General features: G+C 34.5%; 1 protein-coding gene and 1 pseudogene across 1 annotated transcript in view; one reads left to right on the top strand and one right to left on the bottom strand.

Moving 5' to 3' along the window:
• The first annotated feature begins 6,969 nt into the window (after positions 1-6,969).
• Positions 6,970-10,313, top strand: LOC121244594 (annotated as a pseudogene).
• Positions 10,314-11,595: 1,282 nt separating this feature from the next.
• LOC121244026 (symplekin-like) overlaps positions 11,596-19,635 on the bottom strand; it is a 15,452-nt gene continuing 7,412 nt past the window's right edge. Inside the window, exons 9-19 of the mRNA XM_041142071.1 lie at positions 17,964-18,074; positions 17,766-17,849; positions 17,628-17,675; positions 17,254-17,328; positions 16,451-16,546; positions 15,378-15,458; positions 15,229-15,300; positions 14,392-14,436; positions 14,174-14,257; positions 13,984-14,087; positions 11,596-12,229 (exon numbers count right to left, since the gene is read on the bottom strand). Of these exons, the coding sequence (XP_040998005.1) occupies positions 12,115-12,229; positions 13,984-14,087; positions 14,174-14,257; positions 14,392-14,436; positions 15,229-15,300; positions 15,378-15,458; positions 16,451-16,546; positions 17,254-17,328; positions 17,628-17,675; positions 17,766-17,849; positions 17,964-18,074 (915 nt within the window). The 3' untranslated portion in view covers positions 11,596-12,114. The remainder of the gene's footprint in view (positions 12,230-13,983; positions 14,088-14,173; positions 14,258-14,391; positions 14,437-15,228; positions 15,301-15,377; positions 15,459-16,450; positions 16,547-17,253; positions 17,329-17,627; positions 17,676-17,765; positions 17,850-17,963; positions 18,075-19,635) is intronic.

Here is a 19,635-nt window from a genome sequence, read left to right as displayed (position 1 = left end):
GGGTCCCGCCCTCTATGTTCTTCCATCTCAGGCATGGATGCAATGTTTGGACCATTTTGTTTTTTCCTTTGCGAAGGCTATGATCTTTCTTAGGTAGATCAGTTGTTCTTATTGATTAGGGGCAATATAGTGGCACTTGAGGGAACCAAATTAAATGTTCTGATGATGAAATGAGAATATAGAAATTATTTGAACAGACTTTTAAACAGACAAGTCTCATACAAATTTTTGTAAAAAAATGGATCCTAAAAAAAAAAAATTGTAAAAAAACTATTCTTTATTAGTGAGACTCACTTTTTTATAAAATGTTTGTATGCAGCTGGTCTATTTGAAGCTTGCACCCAGTATTTATATAATATATATATATATATATATGTGGATGTTTGAGAAATTGAGGGTAATTTCTTGCCTCTTATGATGGAAGATATTATATACTTGGTGCTTGCTTTCAGCTAGTTTTTGTGGATTAGCACTCAGCTTTCAATGTTAGAATTTCTCAGCAACTAGATCTGTCCACACTTTTCGATTTGCTTTCAGTCTCACTCACAAGCTCGGACAATTATAAGTGTTGTTAACATCACTTTTACGTGTGTATTTCTTTTCTACTTTTTGGCTCTAGAGTTCGGATAGAAACTAGTTCAATATATCTTGCCTAGCTATTAGTTCAAGATATGTTCATGTTCATCTTTATATGTTGCTTAACACGAATCAATGACGGAACTTTAATTAGTTGAATTAATTAAAAGTATTGCTACATACAATTGTGAAGTACGCAAACGTCATGTAGTCGTTTTGAAAAAAAGTGAAGTCTACTATTAAAAATTAGTATTATTTCATGCTGGTCCTGTATTTACTCAATTTTTAAAAATAATTGCACAACGTTTGCGTACTCATGACTGCAACTATCATGATTTCTCATTAATTAATTGTATGGCCAATTAGCTCAGTTGGTTAGAGCGTCATATATGCTAATAACGCAAATGTTTACATTGTTATCCCGTTAAATTCCTAGTTCGCCATATTGATGTTCCTTTAATAAATTACGGGGTATGACATTCTCTTTGCTTAAAAAAACGATATATGCACTAGTTAAGAGATTAGCATATATGTTCTTTCATTTCAAAACGATGAAGTAGTACCTAAAAAACATGCAACAATATTGTCAAGCAATTTATGCAGATGATCAACACACGTGGAGGATAGAACTAAACTAATTAATTAAGGGGTCGGAGAGGTAGCTAGCTAGCTAAGTTTTAATCATGCATAAATCGATCGTTGCTTTGAAGTGAGAAAGAAGCAATTAATAAAAGATGCTTTGCTTGAGCTAGCTAGCCCTCCAAATTACTTAAGTGCGTTTTGACATCTCAGGTTGTTTTTATATATATTCAGAGAACTACTGTTTGAAATTTGACCCCATTTCCATTTGCTTTTGTTGGTCGACTTTATGGTACTCTTTTTGTACGCTTTCAATCCCTGCAATTGAACAACCAACTAATGAGCTGATTGAGAACTACTACTGCTGCTGAGAGAGAGAGAATTAAAGTTGGGAAAGAAAGTCCAAGAAGTTATGAGCACCATTCATTCATATACATGATATGGATCACCTGCAGAAAGGAAAGGCAAAGATAGTTATAAAAAGATCTTGCTTCCACTGCATTCATTCCTTTCTATGGTGGGGTTTTGGAAAGGTCAAAATCCAAGAGCAATATATGGATATTGCATCCACAGTTTCCACCTGCTTGATAATGATCTTGATGACCCAAATGGCAGCTAGCTACTTCGTGCATGCCTGCAGATCAGCCAGCCAGTCAAAGACAAATATCATGGTCAGATGTTCAAAAACGCTAAACAACAATAAGCACAAAGACGCACGGATTTGCAATTTCTGATATATGGAAAGCATTCATGCCCCCATTGGCAGGTTCTTTACTATGTTTATAGCATGGTTGCGTTTCCAAGACAAAATGCATGAAAATCTCATTAAACATGATGATGGGGGTGAAAGAAAATCGATCACCTTTTCTGTTTCTTTCAAGTAGTGATCTTTGGCACTGATATTGTAGCTGAGAAGTTTTCCAAGGCCACGCACGCACCTAACCACATTTCCCACGGAAGGAAACATGCAATTGCATATCCGTGGTAAGCTTGCATGAGTTCGTGTGCCATTTTAAGTCAAAAGGCATATATATATATATATATATATATATATATATATATATATATATATATATATATATATATAATATTGCACCCCTCATGCATGCATGGCGACACTTTCCTTTATGAAACATGAACTGCAGCAGTACTTGTAAAGATCATGAATTTATAAATACATCATCATGATCTGTATACAATCCAAAAATATACGCACAGATAGAGAGTTTTAAATGCAATTTCTCTGATTAGTTGTGTCTTTATGGAAGCATATATGCAATCCGGCCTAGCTGGTGTGATTGTTACTGCGCATGCACCACTTTTGAGCAGGATGTAACAGGTCCTAATACTTAATTTGCATCTAATTAAAAGTAGGCATCGATCTATATAAACTATTATAATTATGTGGTAAGAAGTGATTGAACGTTACCTTACAATAATTTTTTTTTTTTTTTGTTGGGGGGGGGGGTGTGGAAGGGAATTAGATTTAATTATATGTTAAATATTTTAACATGGGACATTAATATTAAGATCGATCTTCAATTTCTATAATCTACGATATTTAATACAATAATACTAGTTAGAAAACGCACATCTCTTCTGGTAATTTGACGAAGAGCTGATCTGATTACTAGAGAATAATCACCCTTGTTAGCAACTTTCTTCTGAGTATTTTTCAATAACCAGAGTCACAATTATGTATACGTAAGAACCCTTGACTCTCTTAATACTTTAAATAGATTTCCTGGCCATCATGGAAACCCTAGAAGAATATGTGTCCCATTATAAACTCATTAGAAGTATGGAGTGTGTAGGGTTGTAATTGAGCCAAGTTGGTTTTTGGTTTGTCGAGTTCGGCCCAACTCAAAAAACTTGAGCTCGAGTTAAAATCTTTGTTTGAGATCTACTCAGCAAGTTAAACTTCCAACTCGAGCTCATCCTAAAAACAAGCTAGAGTTGAGTTGAGCTCAAGTTGTTTTTTTTTTTTTTTGAATAATAATTAATAAATTAGATAAATAAAAAAATAACATAAAAATCTCATTTTGAACTTGTACAACTAACAAGTAGAACTTCTATTGAATTATAAGATTTTAAAAACTTATAAATAATTAATATCTAACTAGTTGATATTTATCCGTAATAACAATATATTTATACCTACATAAATTATTAATACATACACATAGGTGAGATTTAGATAATGAGGTGAGATGAAAGTTGAATAAAATATTGTTAGAATATTATTTTTTTGATATTATTATTATTTTAGAATTTGAAAATGTTGAATTGTTTATTATATTTTACGTGTGAAAAAATTGTAATGATTAGATGAGATAAGTTGAGATCAACTCTGAATCCAAATAGAGCCTATAATATAATAACATATATCTATTTCATATATGATTCTCACATACTAGTCTATAAAATTATTAAATCTTATCAACTATTAATGTATAAATTATAAAATATAACTATGAAGTATATTCAATATATAGGCATAAATAATTAGGTTACATATTATATATTTAATTATAAAAGTGTTATGTTTATATTATTAGCTAATACATATATATATGTATGTATATATACATAGGTGTATGTATATATTTATCAATATATGAATGAGTTTTAATCGAGTCAAGCTAACAAGTCGACTCAGGCATAAACGAGTCTTAACTGAGTCGAGTCGAGTTTTGTCGGATATGTGTCATTTATTAATCAAGTGGATATCTGCTTTCACTGGCGATTTTTTTTTTTTTTTTCAAGTTCGATTCGAGTTTAACTAGGTAAGTACCAAACGGGGTATCAAACAAACTGGTTCATTTATAGCCTAGGACTGTGTGGGATACCATATAGAATTAAAGTTCTTACATTATAATTTTCTTAGAAATTAAAGCCTAGAGAACTATTACCAAATTAATTAGTGTAAAACATCTTTGATGCAGAATCAACATAAGTTTATTAGAGTTGAGTGGGCCGGCCTGAGCTCTGGCCATGGACTTTCTCTTCAAGTTGTTCCAGGTACATGGGCTGGCCTAATTGAAACAGTATCCAATATCACTTTTATGGCAGGTGCAAAAGAAGAAGAAGAAGAAAAGATTGTATTCTCCCATAAAATTGCTTTGATAATAGGGAAATTATTATACCATAAGGTGCCGTTTGGATATAGAAATATTTTTAACTTATTTTATTTCATCTCATTATTATAATTTTTTCAAATTTTCATACAAAATATAATAAACAATTCAATTTTTTCAAATCTCAAAATAATAATAATATTAAAAAATAATATTTTATTCAACTCATCTAAAACTATATCATCTCATCTCACTATTCAAACAAGCCCTAAATGTTATAGTATGCAACATGAATTCTTCAATTAAGATATGATCATTAAATTGAAGGAAAAATAGATAATCATGTGGCATAATCTTACTAATCATATATTAATTAAAACTTGTTTAAGGTATAAATTGGAATTTTATATGTACATATTACAGAATTCGTAGTAGTTTTGGAGGTATAAAGTTTAATTTTTTGGCCAAGTGCAATTACCTTTTTTTTTTTATTTCATATTTATGAAGATGTGAATTTTTAACTCGTAACTCTTTCCACTCATATATAGATTGAACTTATTCTTAATAAGTGAGTCCGACACGTAGAATATTATAGTAAACCATGTTATTTTTGTGGGGTTAAAGCATATGAAATGGCAGCAGTTGAAAAAACAAATGGGCCAAATGGGTTGGGCTTTGGTGAAATTTGAAGTTTGCTCGAATTCAAAAACTACAACGTTTTGCTCTAAATATTCAAAGCTACCATAAGAGCTAATATTGTTTGTTAGATTCGACCTTTTCAGGCATCAAAATCTCCATATTAAATTTTATTTATTATTATCTTTATTGTGAATAAAAAAAAAAAGTAATATTTATTCATCATCGCTTGATATCATATTAAATTATTGAAATATTATTGATTATTTATCTGTTAATCAGTTGATGTCACGCGATAGTATAATGATATATTAATAATTAAAAAAAATAAGTAAAAATAAACTAATTAAGGATCATTTCTTAAGAATATGTAAACGTGTGGATTATTTATAATCGTTCACTGTTTTTTCTCTCTCCGGACTGGCGATTGCCTATGCACAACATCTTATGAAATTCTATGAAAGTTTCATCATCATCAAGTATGAAATATTTTAGACACAAAATAATTACACAAAAACAAACACAGAAGACGTAATATAATGTAATTTATCAAATTGTAAAATTATTTTTATTATAAAATATATCTAATAGATCATATAAAATCACGTCAATTTATAAAAGATTACTTTTAACACTTCTTTAGAAAATCGAAAGGATTGGATGGCATCTGATAAATGATCAGCATCTAATTGGTTAAAATGTACCCAAATGGTGAAAAGTATCAGTTTATTTCCCTGTTATGAATGATTTACTTTATTGATTAGAAATGGAGGACTGACATGATACACGCTGTATAAAAAGGCTAGCAGCAATGGATCATAGAACAAGCTATTTACTAACTCCAACAGTAAAACAAGACATGAAGACGTGCGAACTAAATGAACATGGCTCTTTAGATAGTGAATGTTGATCTTTTCTCCCATATCTCATACTGATATAAGAGCATCTTTAATGGATTAATTAAAAATTAAATTTATTGAGTATTTAAATATTAGAGAATAAAATATATTCATAATAGATTAGTTAAATTCTAAATATTTGAAATTTAGCTACAGTAACTATCAAAAATTTTTTTAAATTTAAAAGTTACTGTACATATATCAAATATATATTTTATTAATTATTTTTATCTCTCTTTTTTCTAGCACATATTTTATCACAATTGATATCTTAATTTGAGTTAGTGATATATTAATTTAATAAGAATATGATTATTAATTAATATATAATAGGTAGAATAGTAAAATATGATAAAATAAAATAAATTAATAATTAAAAAAATTAAATATTTTTAAAATGATTAATTATTCATTACTACATAATGAATAAATAGATAATCTAATATAGAGATTTGATGTGAATAATTAAAGTTAAATTTATTTTATATTATTTTATTATTATATAATATAAAAATAATTATTTTAATATAAAAATTTATGTGAATGAAATAGTTAAAAGTTAAATTTTTTTTATATTTTTAAAAAATATCCTTTTAACTTTACTAATACGTTGAGAAGTTCTTTCCATCTTGGTTGAAAAACAAGATCCTATCTATGCATTCACTTGACTAACTGACACGGTTGACACGACAAGATTAGAAGCTCACGAAGCTTATTGCTATTAGGCCGCACTAATCAACCTATAACATTTGGCCTATTTAGGCTCCATTTTGATTGTTAAATTTATCTGAATTTAATTTAATTTAATTTAATTTTAAATTAAATATAACATCTAAATATTTAATTTTTAAATTATTAAATTTATCTTAATTTAAAGTATCTTTACACGTGATACTTAAATTTTTTTTAATTTAATATTTCTTTACATATAAGATTTATAATTTTTTTTAACTTCTTATAAATATATCTAAATTCATCTTAACATCTTAACATATTTAAATTTATTTTAAATAAAATTTATAAAATTCACTCTATTATTTTAACACACTATCATTTATAAAAAATTCAATTCAATTTAATATCTAAACACAATTTTATTACTTTTCAGTGCTTTCTTGCATATTTTTACGGAACCCGACGAGCTGTCTCTTAAACAATTGTGCCACTTTCGAGTTTTTCTTTCATATATTATGTTAAAGTTGACTCCTTTTTTGTTCGAGGAAAAGCGGTAGATCCAGAGTTTAGTTAAAAGTAAAGTAGTCATAACCCATTTCTGGGGAACAATTGTCAATTGGTAGTCCAAAGTAATTAGGGAATGATGATTATTTGATCGATGAGTGGAGAAAGAAGGAAGCAGGTAGAGTTCCGCCGTTTTCAACAACTGTTCATGCCGTGACTCGAAGACGACGCCCTCTCTCGCGCCTCGCACTCGACGTGTTTGTAGTAGCTTTTTATTTACCAAGCTCTCGTCTTTCTGCAAGCGCAAACCCACCCAGCTCTGCACTTTCTTCTCACTGCAACACCTTCATTATCTCTCTCTGCCGCTTCTTCATTTCTTTTTTTTCCTAAAACCTGAAACTCACAACAAATCAATCGTTCTCTCAGGCTACAAGTGGGAATTTTTTAATGGGTTTTAATAGATATGTGGGTATGTATGCTTTGTGAAGTGGAATAATGGCGTCGATCCGACGGGCTTTATCGCCGTACGACGATCAGCCGTACCATAACGGCGAGAGTCCGTACTCGCCGAAGCTCTTCCCCAGCTCCAGGTACTCGTCGCCGCTGAATGAGTTTGCGGCTCGATTGTGGCGATTCCTCGGGTATCCGCCGCGGAAAGGTCAGCACAGCTGGCGACGGGCGTTCTACAGGTGCTTGATCTTCTTCTTCTTGGGTTTCTTGCTAGGATTGACGCCCTTCGGTCACGTCGACGACGACGGTAGTAGCAGGCACGACTTCTTCGAGTTCTTCGAGATCACGCCCCCTCTAGTCAACGATCACCGAAGCGACGTCGTTGACCGCGAAGCCTCCGAGGCCAATCGTCTCTCTGTTGGCGAGCGCGAAGCCTCGGAGTCCAATAGTCTCTTTGTTGGCGAGCGCGAAGCCTCGGACTCCAATAGTCTTTCTGTTGGCGAGGTGAGCTTCGAGGGAGGATGAAGTCCGATTTGGTGCCGATGAAGCAGCTGATTGTGGTGACGCCAACGCACGGCCGGGCGCTCCAGGCCTACTTCTTGAGCCGGCTGGGCCAAGTCCTGCGGCTAGTGCCGCCGCCGCTCCTGTGGATTGTGGTGGAGACGAACTCGCTTCGATGGAGACGGCGGAAATACTGAGGAAAACCGGAGTGATGTACAGGCACTTGGTGTGCGCTAACAACTCCACTAACGTGAAGGACAGGGGTGTGCATCAGAGGAACGCTGGGTTGGAGCACATTGAGCGCCATAGACTCGACGGCATCGTTTACTTTGCCGACGACGATAACATATATTCCCTACAGTTGTTCCATAGCTTGAGAGAAATTGGGTTGGTAACCCCCCGCCCCCCCCCCCCCCCCCCCCCCCAAAAAAAAAAACCTTTAAGCTTTGAATTTCGTTATCTATATTTGGATACTTAAAATTCCATCTTGATGCTATAAATACATTCTGTACTCGTAATATGACTGATTTTGTTGGAGTATCTCATCTTCTAGTTTAGAACTGCTTAGAAATTGGAATATATATTTGTGTGTGTGCATAATATATATGAATGCCTGTATGTATGTATGTATTATTTTTGCTTGTGGCTGCCTATTATATATGACCTCTAAAACCATATCTTTGAGTTTGCTTGATATGTTTGTGATCATAGTACCTATAAAAAAGAGGTTTGTGATAATAGTAGAATTTTGTTTTGTAAACTGGTTGCTCTGAAGAAAAATAATTTTGCAAAGTAATCTTTTCAGGGAAATATAATTATGGATCTCATCTTTGATTTTTCTTCCGTTTACTCGAACAGTCATGAAGTCTCCCTCCGCACACTAAGGTCACAATGTTTGTTTAGACTCTTGCAAACACCCGATCAAGTGGTTTAGACTCCTGCGCTCTTCAATTTTATGTAGTATTACCGATCAAAAAAATTTTTTATGTAGTATGTGTAGCTTGAGATTTGATCAATTCATATCAAATTTGGAGTTGGTTTTTCACATCATCCCTATCTATTATGACATTAAATCCTTCGCCCTTAAAAGTTTTGAATTGTGGATTACTTGATATTGTAATCCTCTAATTGTCTAAACAGTTGAGTTCAATGTTTTCAGTTTCACTCCTCTTATTTTGTTTCAATTGTCTGTTTTTTTCTACAGAAATGCTCCCTTTTTCTGTCCTTTGTCTCCTGTTCTTTTGTTCCAGTAGATGAGATGGCATTCCCCCCATCCCCTCCAAAGGGAGACTGATAATTAAAAGAGATAAGAATAAAGATTGAGGTCGTAGTTTTTTAAGCACTTTTTCTGAATGAAAATGAGGATAACATACTTATTGAGTTAATTCTCTCTTTGAGAAACTGTAGGTATGGGTTTGTTAAGCATGTATTCATTTCATCTACAGTGTCAAAATAATTTATAATTGTTGAAACTTTGTCATTAAGAATGAATTGCATTATACCCTACCCACCTTCGAAGATCATAATATTGGTCTACTTGAGATGCAGCCGGTTTGGCACTTGGCCTGTTGCCATGCTTGAACAAAGCAAAAACAAGACCATTTTGGAAGGTCCAGTATGCAACGGAAGTCAAGTAATCGGATGGCACACAAACGTGAAAAGTAAGAGACTTGGGAGGTTTCATGTTGATATGTCAGGATTTGCTTTCAACAGTACAATCTTGTGGGATCCAAAGAGATGGAGATGCCACACCTCAGTTCCAATTCGACAGTTAGAGACAGTCAAGGAGGGTTTCCAGGTATACATGATAGAGTTGTCTTTCTTCTTTGCAATATCATTTTCAAGTTGCCACCTACTGAAAAATAATTGTGCAATGTCATACTCTGACTTCATGTATTTCACAGGAGACCACATTTATACAGCAAGTGGTGCAAGATGAAAGTCAAATGGAAGGTACACCAGCTGGTTGTTCAAGGATAATAAACTGGCATCTTCATTTGGAAGCTCATCATTTTGTTTATCCTAGAGGCTGGCTACTTCAGAAAAACCTCAATGCTGTGCTTCCAATTAACTGAATTAGACTTAAATACTGCAATTTTGATGCCTTGAGAGGTGAGAATTTAATTTATTTTTACAAATTCTTGGAGGAATGAGAAGTTTCATTCAACGGAGAAAGTACAAGCAAACCTACTTATGCAGGACAAAAGACAAGCACCTTAATGTACGTGACATTCCTAACTTATGGGAAGGGGTGCGTCAAATACAGAGATGAATTCCAAATATCACAAACCACACTGTTTTTGGATAGAGTTTCAATTGCTTTGCAACTTGCACCGTGAACTTTTTACATTTGTACTATTTGATGTGTCCCAGAAGTTGTGGAAGAGAGAGCTAAAAACAAGAGCCTTTTCATTTACTTTAATTATTGCTTTCTTTCATGACAAGTGTTACCATATTTTCATTTTGGTGGTTCATTTGTCCCTGGATTGATCTTTGCGAATTTGCTGCCATTATCATTGTGCAGGTATTTCTTGTGCTCTGCCGGGAACATCAAAGAAAATAGAGGGTTTTCTGTTTTTTTTTTTTTTTTTTTTTTTTTTTTGTGGGTATAAATTTTCCTGGCATGATATTCTTCCACAGAAATGGAGTTCCATTCGTGTTAAGAGTTCCAGTGCTTGGGGGGTTCTTATGGAACTTGCTCTGTGTATGATGTTGGCATTGCATGAAAAAATAAAGCAATGGCCATCTTTGTTCTCAATTACTTCTAAGATTGTCTGATATATGAATTCTTCTTGCAAAACGTCTTTCCTTCAGTGATGGTAAACCAATGTGATTTGGAAGCCATGTTTGTTGTCCGAGGTCGATGGAGTAGTCAGCTCAGACGACACTATCTTTAAAAAATATAATTAATTTAGAGTTATTAAAGGCTCTTTGAATACAGAAATCATCTCATCATTATAACTTTCTTTAATTTTTGCATAAAATATACTAAACAATTCAACTTTTTCAAATTTTAAACTAATAATAATATTAAAAAATAATATTTTATTCAACTCATTTCATTTTATCTCATCTCACTATCTAAACACAAACTATAATAAATAATTTAACTTTGTCAAATTTCAAAACAAAGATAATATTAAAAAAAATATTCTAATAATATTTTATTTAACTCATCTAAAATTATTTTACTATCCAAACAAACCAAACCCTAAGTCTTGAATAATTATATTTTAAGAATAAAAATACCAATAATTACATCGTTATTCCTGTGGCAACTTTCCTTCAAAAAAAAAACCCATCCGATTTATTGACGTCTCCATCTCCATCCTGAAATGTGTAACTTATTTTTTTTAGCCATAAAAATGTAGCTAGAATTTTTATATTTCATATGGATATTTATATAATAATAAATATTTGATTCTTAAAGTACGCAAATTCTAAAGTCTGAATCTTGAGAAATAGGAAGCTGCTCTTATGCAGGCTAATTTTTTATTTTAACTTCAGTACATTTCATTATGAAGTTAATTATAGTCCCTACGTAATACATTAGCCTTCCTGAAACTCACCTCAGCCCAGGATAATTCCCCACAAACCCCCCACCTCATCCCAGGATAATTCCCACAAGGCACAAACCCCCCCCCCCCCCCCCCCCCCCCCCATCTGTTTAAACCTGCACCAGATTCTTCGGCAGAAGATAAAAGTCGAGAATTGAAATGTAGCATACAAGATATGGAAGGTGATAACCGGAGAAAATGAAAACTTATTTTACACATGGATGGAGGCCGATATCGGCTCCAACAGTACTCTCGGCGGCTACTCAACATCGAACATCTACTCAAACCACCCAAATCAGGCAGAATGCTAAAAAAACAAAAACAAAATTTGAAAGAATGAAGCTACAAAAGAAAAATGGAAATATAATTCCTAAAACACAAAGCATGTTACATTCAGCAGGGTAGCTGCAGGAGGGAGGATTCTTTTGGTAATAGAATCAGAATCCCACCCCGACGGTTAAGATTCATCTTGGTTCCACAGGTCAGCAGTCATATCCAAGTGATCGGCCACTCTTTGAACTTCAGATTGGGACCAATGTCTTGACACTTTTGAGTTTGCCCTAACAAATTTGGGACCAATATCCGGAACCTTGGGATTGGGACTAAGGCCCTGACCATCCATACATTGCTCGTCAGTTTGCTTAACTTCAGATTCTCTTGTCATGTTGAAGTTGCTCCCTGAACTGAAGAACTCGTTTCAGTAGAATGCAATGATGACACACGAGGTTGTTGCATGTGTGTATCATTTGCGAGACCAAGAACCGCTAGTGTCGATCTGCCAAAATGCAAAACCCGGTAGGTTAACCACCCTTTTTTTTTTTTTTTTTATAAGTAGTAGGTTAACCAAACTACAACAATGTCAACCATTTCTGACAGATAAGCCTATTTCTAATATTTGCCTTCAGATATTTCAATATATCTCCATCAGGAGAACGTTTTCAGATGTAATAAACTACTAGAAACACCATGCACAAACAGAAAGAGTAATATTATTGAATAATTTGAATCCAGAAAAACAAATGTTCTAATACAAGAGTTCAAACAATTTGTACCATTTCATTCTGGCCTTCACAAGCTTATAAGGCTTATAGAAATGCCTTCACAAGCTTATAAGGCTTATAGGGCCAAATCTCAACCTAAGTTAGGAATTCTAGATTTTAAGCTTTTGCACTTAATTTGAGTTCGCTTAACCAAATACTCTCGCTCGCTTACTGGAGTTGGGGTGGGGGGCTGCATGCCAAACTTTAAAGAGAAATGCTTCAGCCACAAAAAATCCCACAAAAGCAAATCTACAAACAGATTAGATGAGTTAAAATTCGTAGATCCAGAAAGACGCATACCCACAGTGAAGGTAAAGATACCTTATGACACCTCAAATAAAATATATTAAATTTCCACAATCTGTTATTGAACAGCCTTGTGAAAAAAATTAAAAGTTTTGCTGAGGCGTGGGAAGGACTCCAAAATTTCCATAAACACCAGTTAAATATTAAATTTCCACATTCATTTATGGCATGTTACTTGGTGTGGGGATACAGCTCTTAAGAATACTTTTCTTTCCCTCTTTAGGATTGCAAGGGCTCAAGAAGCTGCTGTGGCCGATTCTTTTATTTTTTTTGGTACACTCTTCAATGGAATGTAAATTTTATAAGAGATGTGCATGATTGGGAAGTGAATGTTGTTTCTGATTTTTTTGGAAGGCTATACGATATGAACATTGTTCAAGGAAGAGAGGATGGTTTGCTGTGGGTCAAAGCAGGAAATTCCAGATTCTCGGTTAGCTCCTTCTATAAGCATTGACTTATCATTGTGTTAATAAATTTCCTTGGAAGTGCATTTGGAGATCTAAGGTGCATAGTAAGGTTGCATTTTTCTGCTGGTTGCATCCCTTGGAAAGATTTTGACCATGGATATTTTGACCACTTATTTCTTCATTGCGAGGTGGCTAAGAATTTTTGGATTTTCGATGGGAGAACTTAGGGCTTGTTCGGAGAGTGAGATGATATGAAAATTTTATGGATAGTAGTAGAATAGTTTGTGAATAGTAGTGAGATAGTTTGAGTTGAGTATTTTTTGAGTTTTGGGAAGGTAGAGAGAAAAAGTTGAATAAACAATATTATAAATTTAAAATATTATAATTATATAGTTTTATAATATTATTTTTGTTTGGGGATTTGAAAAATTTGGAATTGTTTTTTATTTTTTATTTGAAAGTTTGAAAAAGTTATAATGATTAGTTTGAAAATTTTGTATGTCAATTATGTTTGGGAATAAGATGAGATGAGATGAAAAGAGATCAAATGAGAATTTTGTGTCTCATCTAAGGCCCAAACCTGAGAGAGTTTTTCTATAGTACTTTGTGTATTTGGGCAAAGGCTCTTGTATTAAATGGAGACAATTTTCATGATTTGCTTATCCTATTCTAGTTCCTAACTTGTATTTAGGTGTTTTAAAATATTTGCCTGGCTTGCATAAGCCAGATTCATTTGATACAAGGTGGAAAGTTAATCAAATCGAAGACAAATGTACCTAGGTACTGAAGTTCTAATACTCGGCTGGGTTGCATAATCAGCAAGGGCACCCCTAAGGTTAGAGTGTTTGTTCAGAGTGCTTTCAAGTTGTGGTGGCGGTAACTGCAAAGAACAATTGGGAAAAAGTTAAATGGAGAGAACAAAAATTCAAGGCAAGGAGCACTACTCGAATTTAGATTATATGATACCTGTAGCAGCACGTCAAACGAATGTGGCTGCGTTTGCGACACACATTTCAAAAAGCCAACCCAAAGCTTAGGCATTCTCCACACCTGCACCCAAATCGTACACACCATTTTGTACCATAATTATGCTAATCATAAGGATGAGCTTGTAAAACATAGAGCACAGGGAATCTTTTAATGTATACTTCGGGAAAACCCAACTCCATGTTAGGCAAGTTTACCTGTCTAGTCACAAGTTTGGAAAGAATCTCCATAACAAAATCAACCTGAACAGAGCAAACATGACAGTTGGAAATTATTCTTCATTCATAATTTGTATCTACCACACAGACAAATAACGCATTCAAATTGAACGAGTCATGTCATTGAAAGTGACAAATACCACAAATTCCAGGTAAAACGAGGAGAGAAAATCCTATAAAACAGTGATGCCACCTGCAATTTTATTGTTCTGTTCATGAACAGTTAAAAAGTTGCAATTCCCTGCACTTTCAGTAAGAACGTCTATGTGCACCAATCACTTCCCAAAAAAATGCACCCAGAAGATTTATAACATGCACAAAGATCAATAAAGAATAATGCGGTAACATGAAGAGGCAGAAAATATTTCCTCATCAAAATTTCAAAAACTAAGCATCATCATTGCAACAAGGCAGAAATTTCACAGCCATATTATCGCATTACCAACCTGGTAGATGTCAAAATTATTATTATTTTTTTATGATGCGGAATCCCGGAAACCATGCAAACGCAACATATCTTTTAACCGGACCTGTGTAACACGTCCCCCATCACACAAATCAGATAAATCATCTGCTTTTCACCGATGGGATATGGCCCCTAGAAATTGTTTACACCCAACAGTTGGAACCTTAGACCAAGAGGGAGCATACCACCAAGACCAAGGCTCTTACCGCTTGAGCCAGCCCCTCGGGGTTATCAAAATTAAAAGTCTAAAAGAAGCAGCCATTCTGAATGCATTCTATGACACAAACTCAACATGGACATTACTATAGTGAAAATGGAATGAATGTAGCATATATGTAAATAAATCTTACCAGTGTAGGAAAAGCATCAATTGCCTGAATCACTGTTCTCATGAAGAGTAGAGGTAGAGGAGTTTGATCGACCTGAAAAATACAACAATTACAACTAACAAAGAACTGAAGATAATGTACATCATCCAGATAACATGGCACTCACATACCATCTGGCTCAATGCCTTGGCCAAGACCTGTTGCGTGAAAACTGTGCGTTGCTCAAAACAGGCTGAGCAAGCATCTGTTATCTGATAACATGAAATGGAACCACAAAAATGTAAAAATTGATGCATTTCACACAACATACATGCGACAACCACTTCAATACCTGTAATAACCATCTACACGTGACATGACCACCAGACATGCAACCAACATATAATGCTTAACATCAATCAGAAATCCTACAAGCTAATTTGAAAGCATTTTGCAGAGATACACTCCAGAATATTAAACCAGAGATCCAGGATTTGGGCTAAATTTTGAGCAGTGCAAGAAAGCAGCTGACCCACAGATTTCCCAACCAACAGATGAGCCTGGCCCAAGTTTTCACTTTTCAGTCAAAAACTACGCTGGTCTTTGGGCTTTCTTACTAATCTCAATGATGTTGGGCACTCAAAAGCAAAGCTGACTGTCAAGATAATATATGATTGTCAAACATCGTTCTGCAGGGTTTTTTTTCTTTTTTTTTTTTTTTTTTTTTGGGGTGGGGGAGGGGGGGGGGTGGTTTACCGTTAAAAAACTAAATGGAAAAATAGTAAAGTGATAGGAATCAAGGAAGAGTACATTACAGTATAGTGTGTTTAAGTTTGTAAATTTAACTCTCATCTTCAGAAAATTATGTGACATTCCTAATTAAGTATTTTTCAACCTGTCTTATGACCTAGACAAACCCCTAATTATCCTGAATTTGGGTTGAGCTATCGTTAATAAGGTAGTGAAGTGGAAGATGAGCAACCCACATAAACCACGAGATCATGCTAGGTGCTATATTCTTCCCATTATTTCTAACTTCATCCCAAGCCCATATTGGTTTCACATTTATGTACGAGCACAAACACTTCAATAACACCAAAGATTACAACTATTCTATTTGGTGAAATTTAGGTATATAACTCCTATTAAAAGATGGGACGGAGGGAAAAAGCATGCAGGTGGTAGCTTAATGTCTTCCATATAAAAAAAGAACTGATTGTCTCTTGATGAATAAAAGCAGTTACTCAAAATATATATCACATGCCTTTTTAAGTGGAAGGCCATCTTTCTCTGGAGCTATGTGATGGATAGCAACCAATACTTCCGCAGGTGTCAAAGCTGGACCCATATGAGCTGAACCCTGCCACAGACAAAAATGAACTCAATAAGTTTTGTTAACTTAGGGTGGGAAGGTGAAAATAATTTTTTGTTATTACTGTAAATCTATGTTTTTGCTCAAAGCAAATTTAGTATACTGCCAAATAGATTGAATGCAAGCTTTTCGTTTCTTTTTATTTTATTTTATCAGTAGTGATGAGAATCATGAGATGAAAGAAACGAAGCACAATCTTATAAAATCAACTCAGAACTGGAGGGGCATACCACCAAGACCAAGGCCTTTTACCACTTGAGCCAACCCCTAGAGGTTAACATCTAGACAGACAACAGTTGTTCTACAAGACAGGCCAAAGTTAAGGAGCCTCTAAATTAGCCTCGCCACAACTAGAAACAACAGAAGTCTCCCTCTCTATCTAAAAATTATAAAATAACATAGGAATGTGGAATCAATTGTTTTCCTTCTAACAGAAATATAACAGACGTCTTGTTTTCCCTCCCTTCCTCTCTATCAGAATGAAAAAAAATAACATAGGACCTGGAAGGATAAAAGATTTCAGATATGTAATGGACCCTATTTCTATGAATAATACAATTTTGTATTTTTTACAAGTAATAATACAATTATGTAGTATGCTTAAGATCTTATCTTTATTTGAAAAATAAAAGATAAAAGAAAAAAAATGATATGGTATCGTTTGTGAAAATCATATATAAATCCTTCACATTTACCTGCAGTATGTGAGCAAGTGCCATCTGGAACTTTTCTAGCGGAAGGTCAACAAGCCGAGGAAAAATAGGTAAAACCTGCATGCAATGCATACAATGATCAAAATCCACACCCAAACCAGCATCTATCTCCAGTTGCCAACACATTAGCATTCACTAAGCAGCTATTTTTTTCCCCAATTAGTTGAGTACTACTTTTAAGGAGTGGATGCAAACATAAAAAATTACCTTACCATGGCATATTCTCATGAATGAACATTACCTTGAAGATGTTTTGTTTTTCCATTCATCCAGATTACTAATTTATTGAATGTGAAAATCAACATATACAATCACAGATAGTAGAAATAGTACAAGGAAGAAAATTTGAAACAAACCTCATTTTTGGAAAGTGAAGACAGCATTGGAATAAGAATTGTGACATCCTGAAAAGGAAAATAGTCCACATAAGGACCAAGATGGCAAAGGCTGTATTTTACTAAGAAATAGAAGAAATTTTTAGTTACAAGAATAACCTTTAGCTTAGTTTCATATAAATGTTTAACAGTCGCTATCAGATCAGAAGAAGGCGTTGTCTCTTGAGTCAATATTTCCAACACCTAGCAAGAAAACAAAACCACTATCAGGATCATTCGTGTAAAATAAATCTCAGAGTAAAAGCAAAAGTTTCAAGGTTCAAACAGAGAAATGTTACAAAAACTAGAGGAACCTACCAGTGTCAAAAGATTTTCACTTCCTTGTGGTGGATCAGATATGATATGGAGCAATTCAGAACAAGATGACCCTAGGGACCTTATAAGAATCGGGATATGACGATGAAAAGCCTGATCATTCAAATAGGTTACAGAGAAAAAATTAGACAGTCAACATATCACATTTATATCATCAAACTTTTCAAACATTGCTCAGTTTAATGGTAATAACAAAAGATTTTCGTTACAATAGGGAGCATGCAGCCAATTGGGAAGGACTACTCAAGATGTTCACTACATTAAGGGATCAGTATAAACATCTCCATAACAATATTATTCCCCAATCTGTCCCCAAAAGAAACAAAATTACAATTGACAGAAAGAACCAATTTGCGGGATGCTATTCTTTTTTTTATTGGCACCAGGTGTCTAGAAGAAAGTCCCAACCAGTCCCAGGGTGCACAGGCCTTCGGCAAGGAGTTTCCCGTAAGTGCTCCTAGCAAAATTCAAGAGGAAATCCCCCCTATCCAATGGCCCACAAAAATTGTTTGCACACAAGAAGATTCAAATCTTAGACAAGGAGGGAGCATCCACCAAGACCAAGGCCCTTACCACTTGAGACAACCCCTGGGGGTTCAAGGATACTAGTCAGTTTTTTTTTTTTTTTTTTTTATCAGTAAATTTTTATTGATTAAAAGAGTATGCAAGAGCCCAAGTATATGGGATATATACAAGAGCAAGGCCTAAGCGTTCTAGTTTAGTGATACAAGGAATTCATGAAAAGTCAAGCCATGAAAATCAATTACAATCGACCAATGGAATAAAGTATTCAAAATAAGTTTCTAAGCTCATCCATTGACCGCTCTTGATCTTCAAAACTTCTTTCATTCCTCTCCCTCCAAATGCACCACCATAGGCATATTGGGACCATCTTCTATATTGATACAATTTGAGAGTTGCCCCGAATGTCTTTCCAAGAAGCGAGGAGGTCACTTACCCTCCTCGGCATCACCCAAGCTAACCCAACCAAGCAAAGACTTCATTCCAGAGTCGTGCAATCTCACAATGAAATAGTAGATGGTCAATGGACTCTCCGCTTTTCTTGCACATACAACAAGACTATGATCCAACGTTTCCTCAAGTTGTCTAGAATGAGGATCTTCCCCAAAGAAGCCGTCCATACAAAAAATGCTGCCTTTTGATGTGCCTTTGTCTTCCAAATGCTCTTCCATGGGAATGGATTTGTGTTACGCATGGTTATGACTTGGTATAAAGAGCGGACTGTGAATAACCCTTTCTTAGAAGGGCACCAAAAAATATTTTCTTCCACTCCCCCGACAAACGGTGGAATACACAATGTCAAAGATCGCCAAAAAAACATTCCATTGGGGAATACCATTGTAGATGATTAGTATATCTGCAATCGAGGCTTTTTTCATTCTTGCTAGACCATAAACTTGTGAATAAGTTTTCCCCAAGTGCCCTATCGCCTCGCCACACAATACATCATGCCAAAACTTGACCTTGGATCCATTACCCATAGTAAAGCGAATATTTCTTGCATGTGTATCCCAACCTCTTCTTATATGCTTCCACACCCCACTCCATAAAAGCCCACTCAACTCTTTAGAACACCATCCTCCCCATGGTTCTTCATGTTTCAATTCGATGACGGTTCTCCACAAGCGCACAA

This window comes from Juglans microcarpa x Juglans regia, chromosome 8S, assembly GCF_004785595.1.
Source record: "Juglans microcarpa x Juglans regia isolate MS1-56 chromosome 8S, Jm3101_v1.0, whole genome shotgun sequence".
NCBI classification, from domain to species: Eukaryota; Viridiplantae; Streptophyta; class Magnoliopsida; order Fagales; family Juglandaceae; genus Juglans; species Juglans microcarpa x Juglans regia.
The sequence above is the reverse complement of the archived record's forward strand: the minus strand, read 5'-3'. Positions and strand labels throughout refer to the sequence as shown.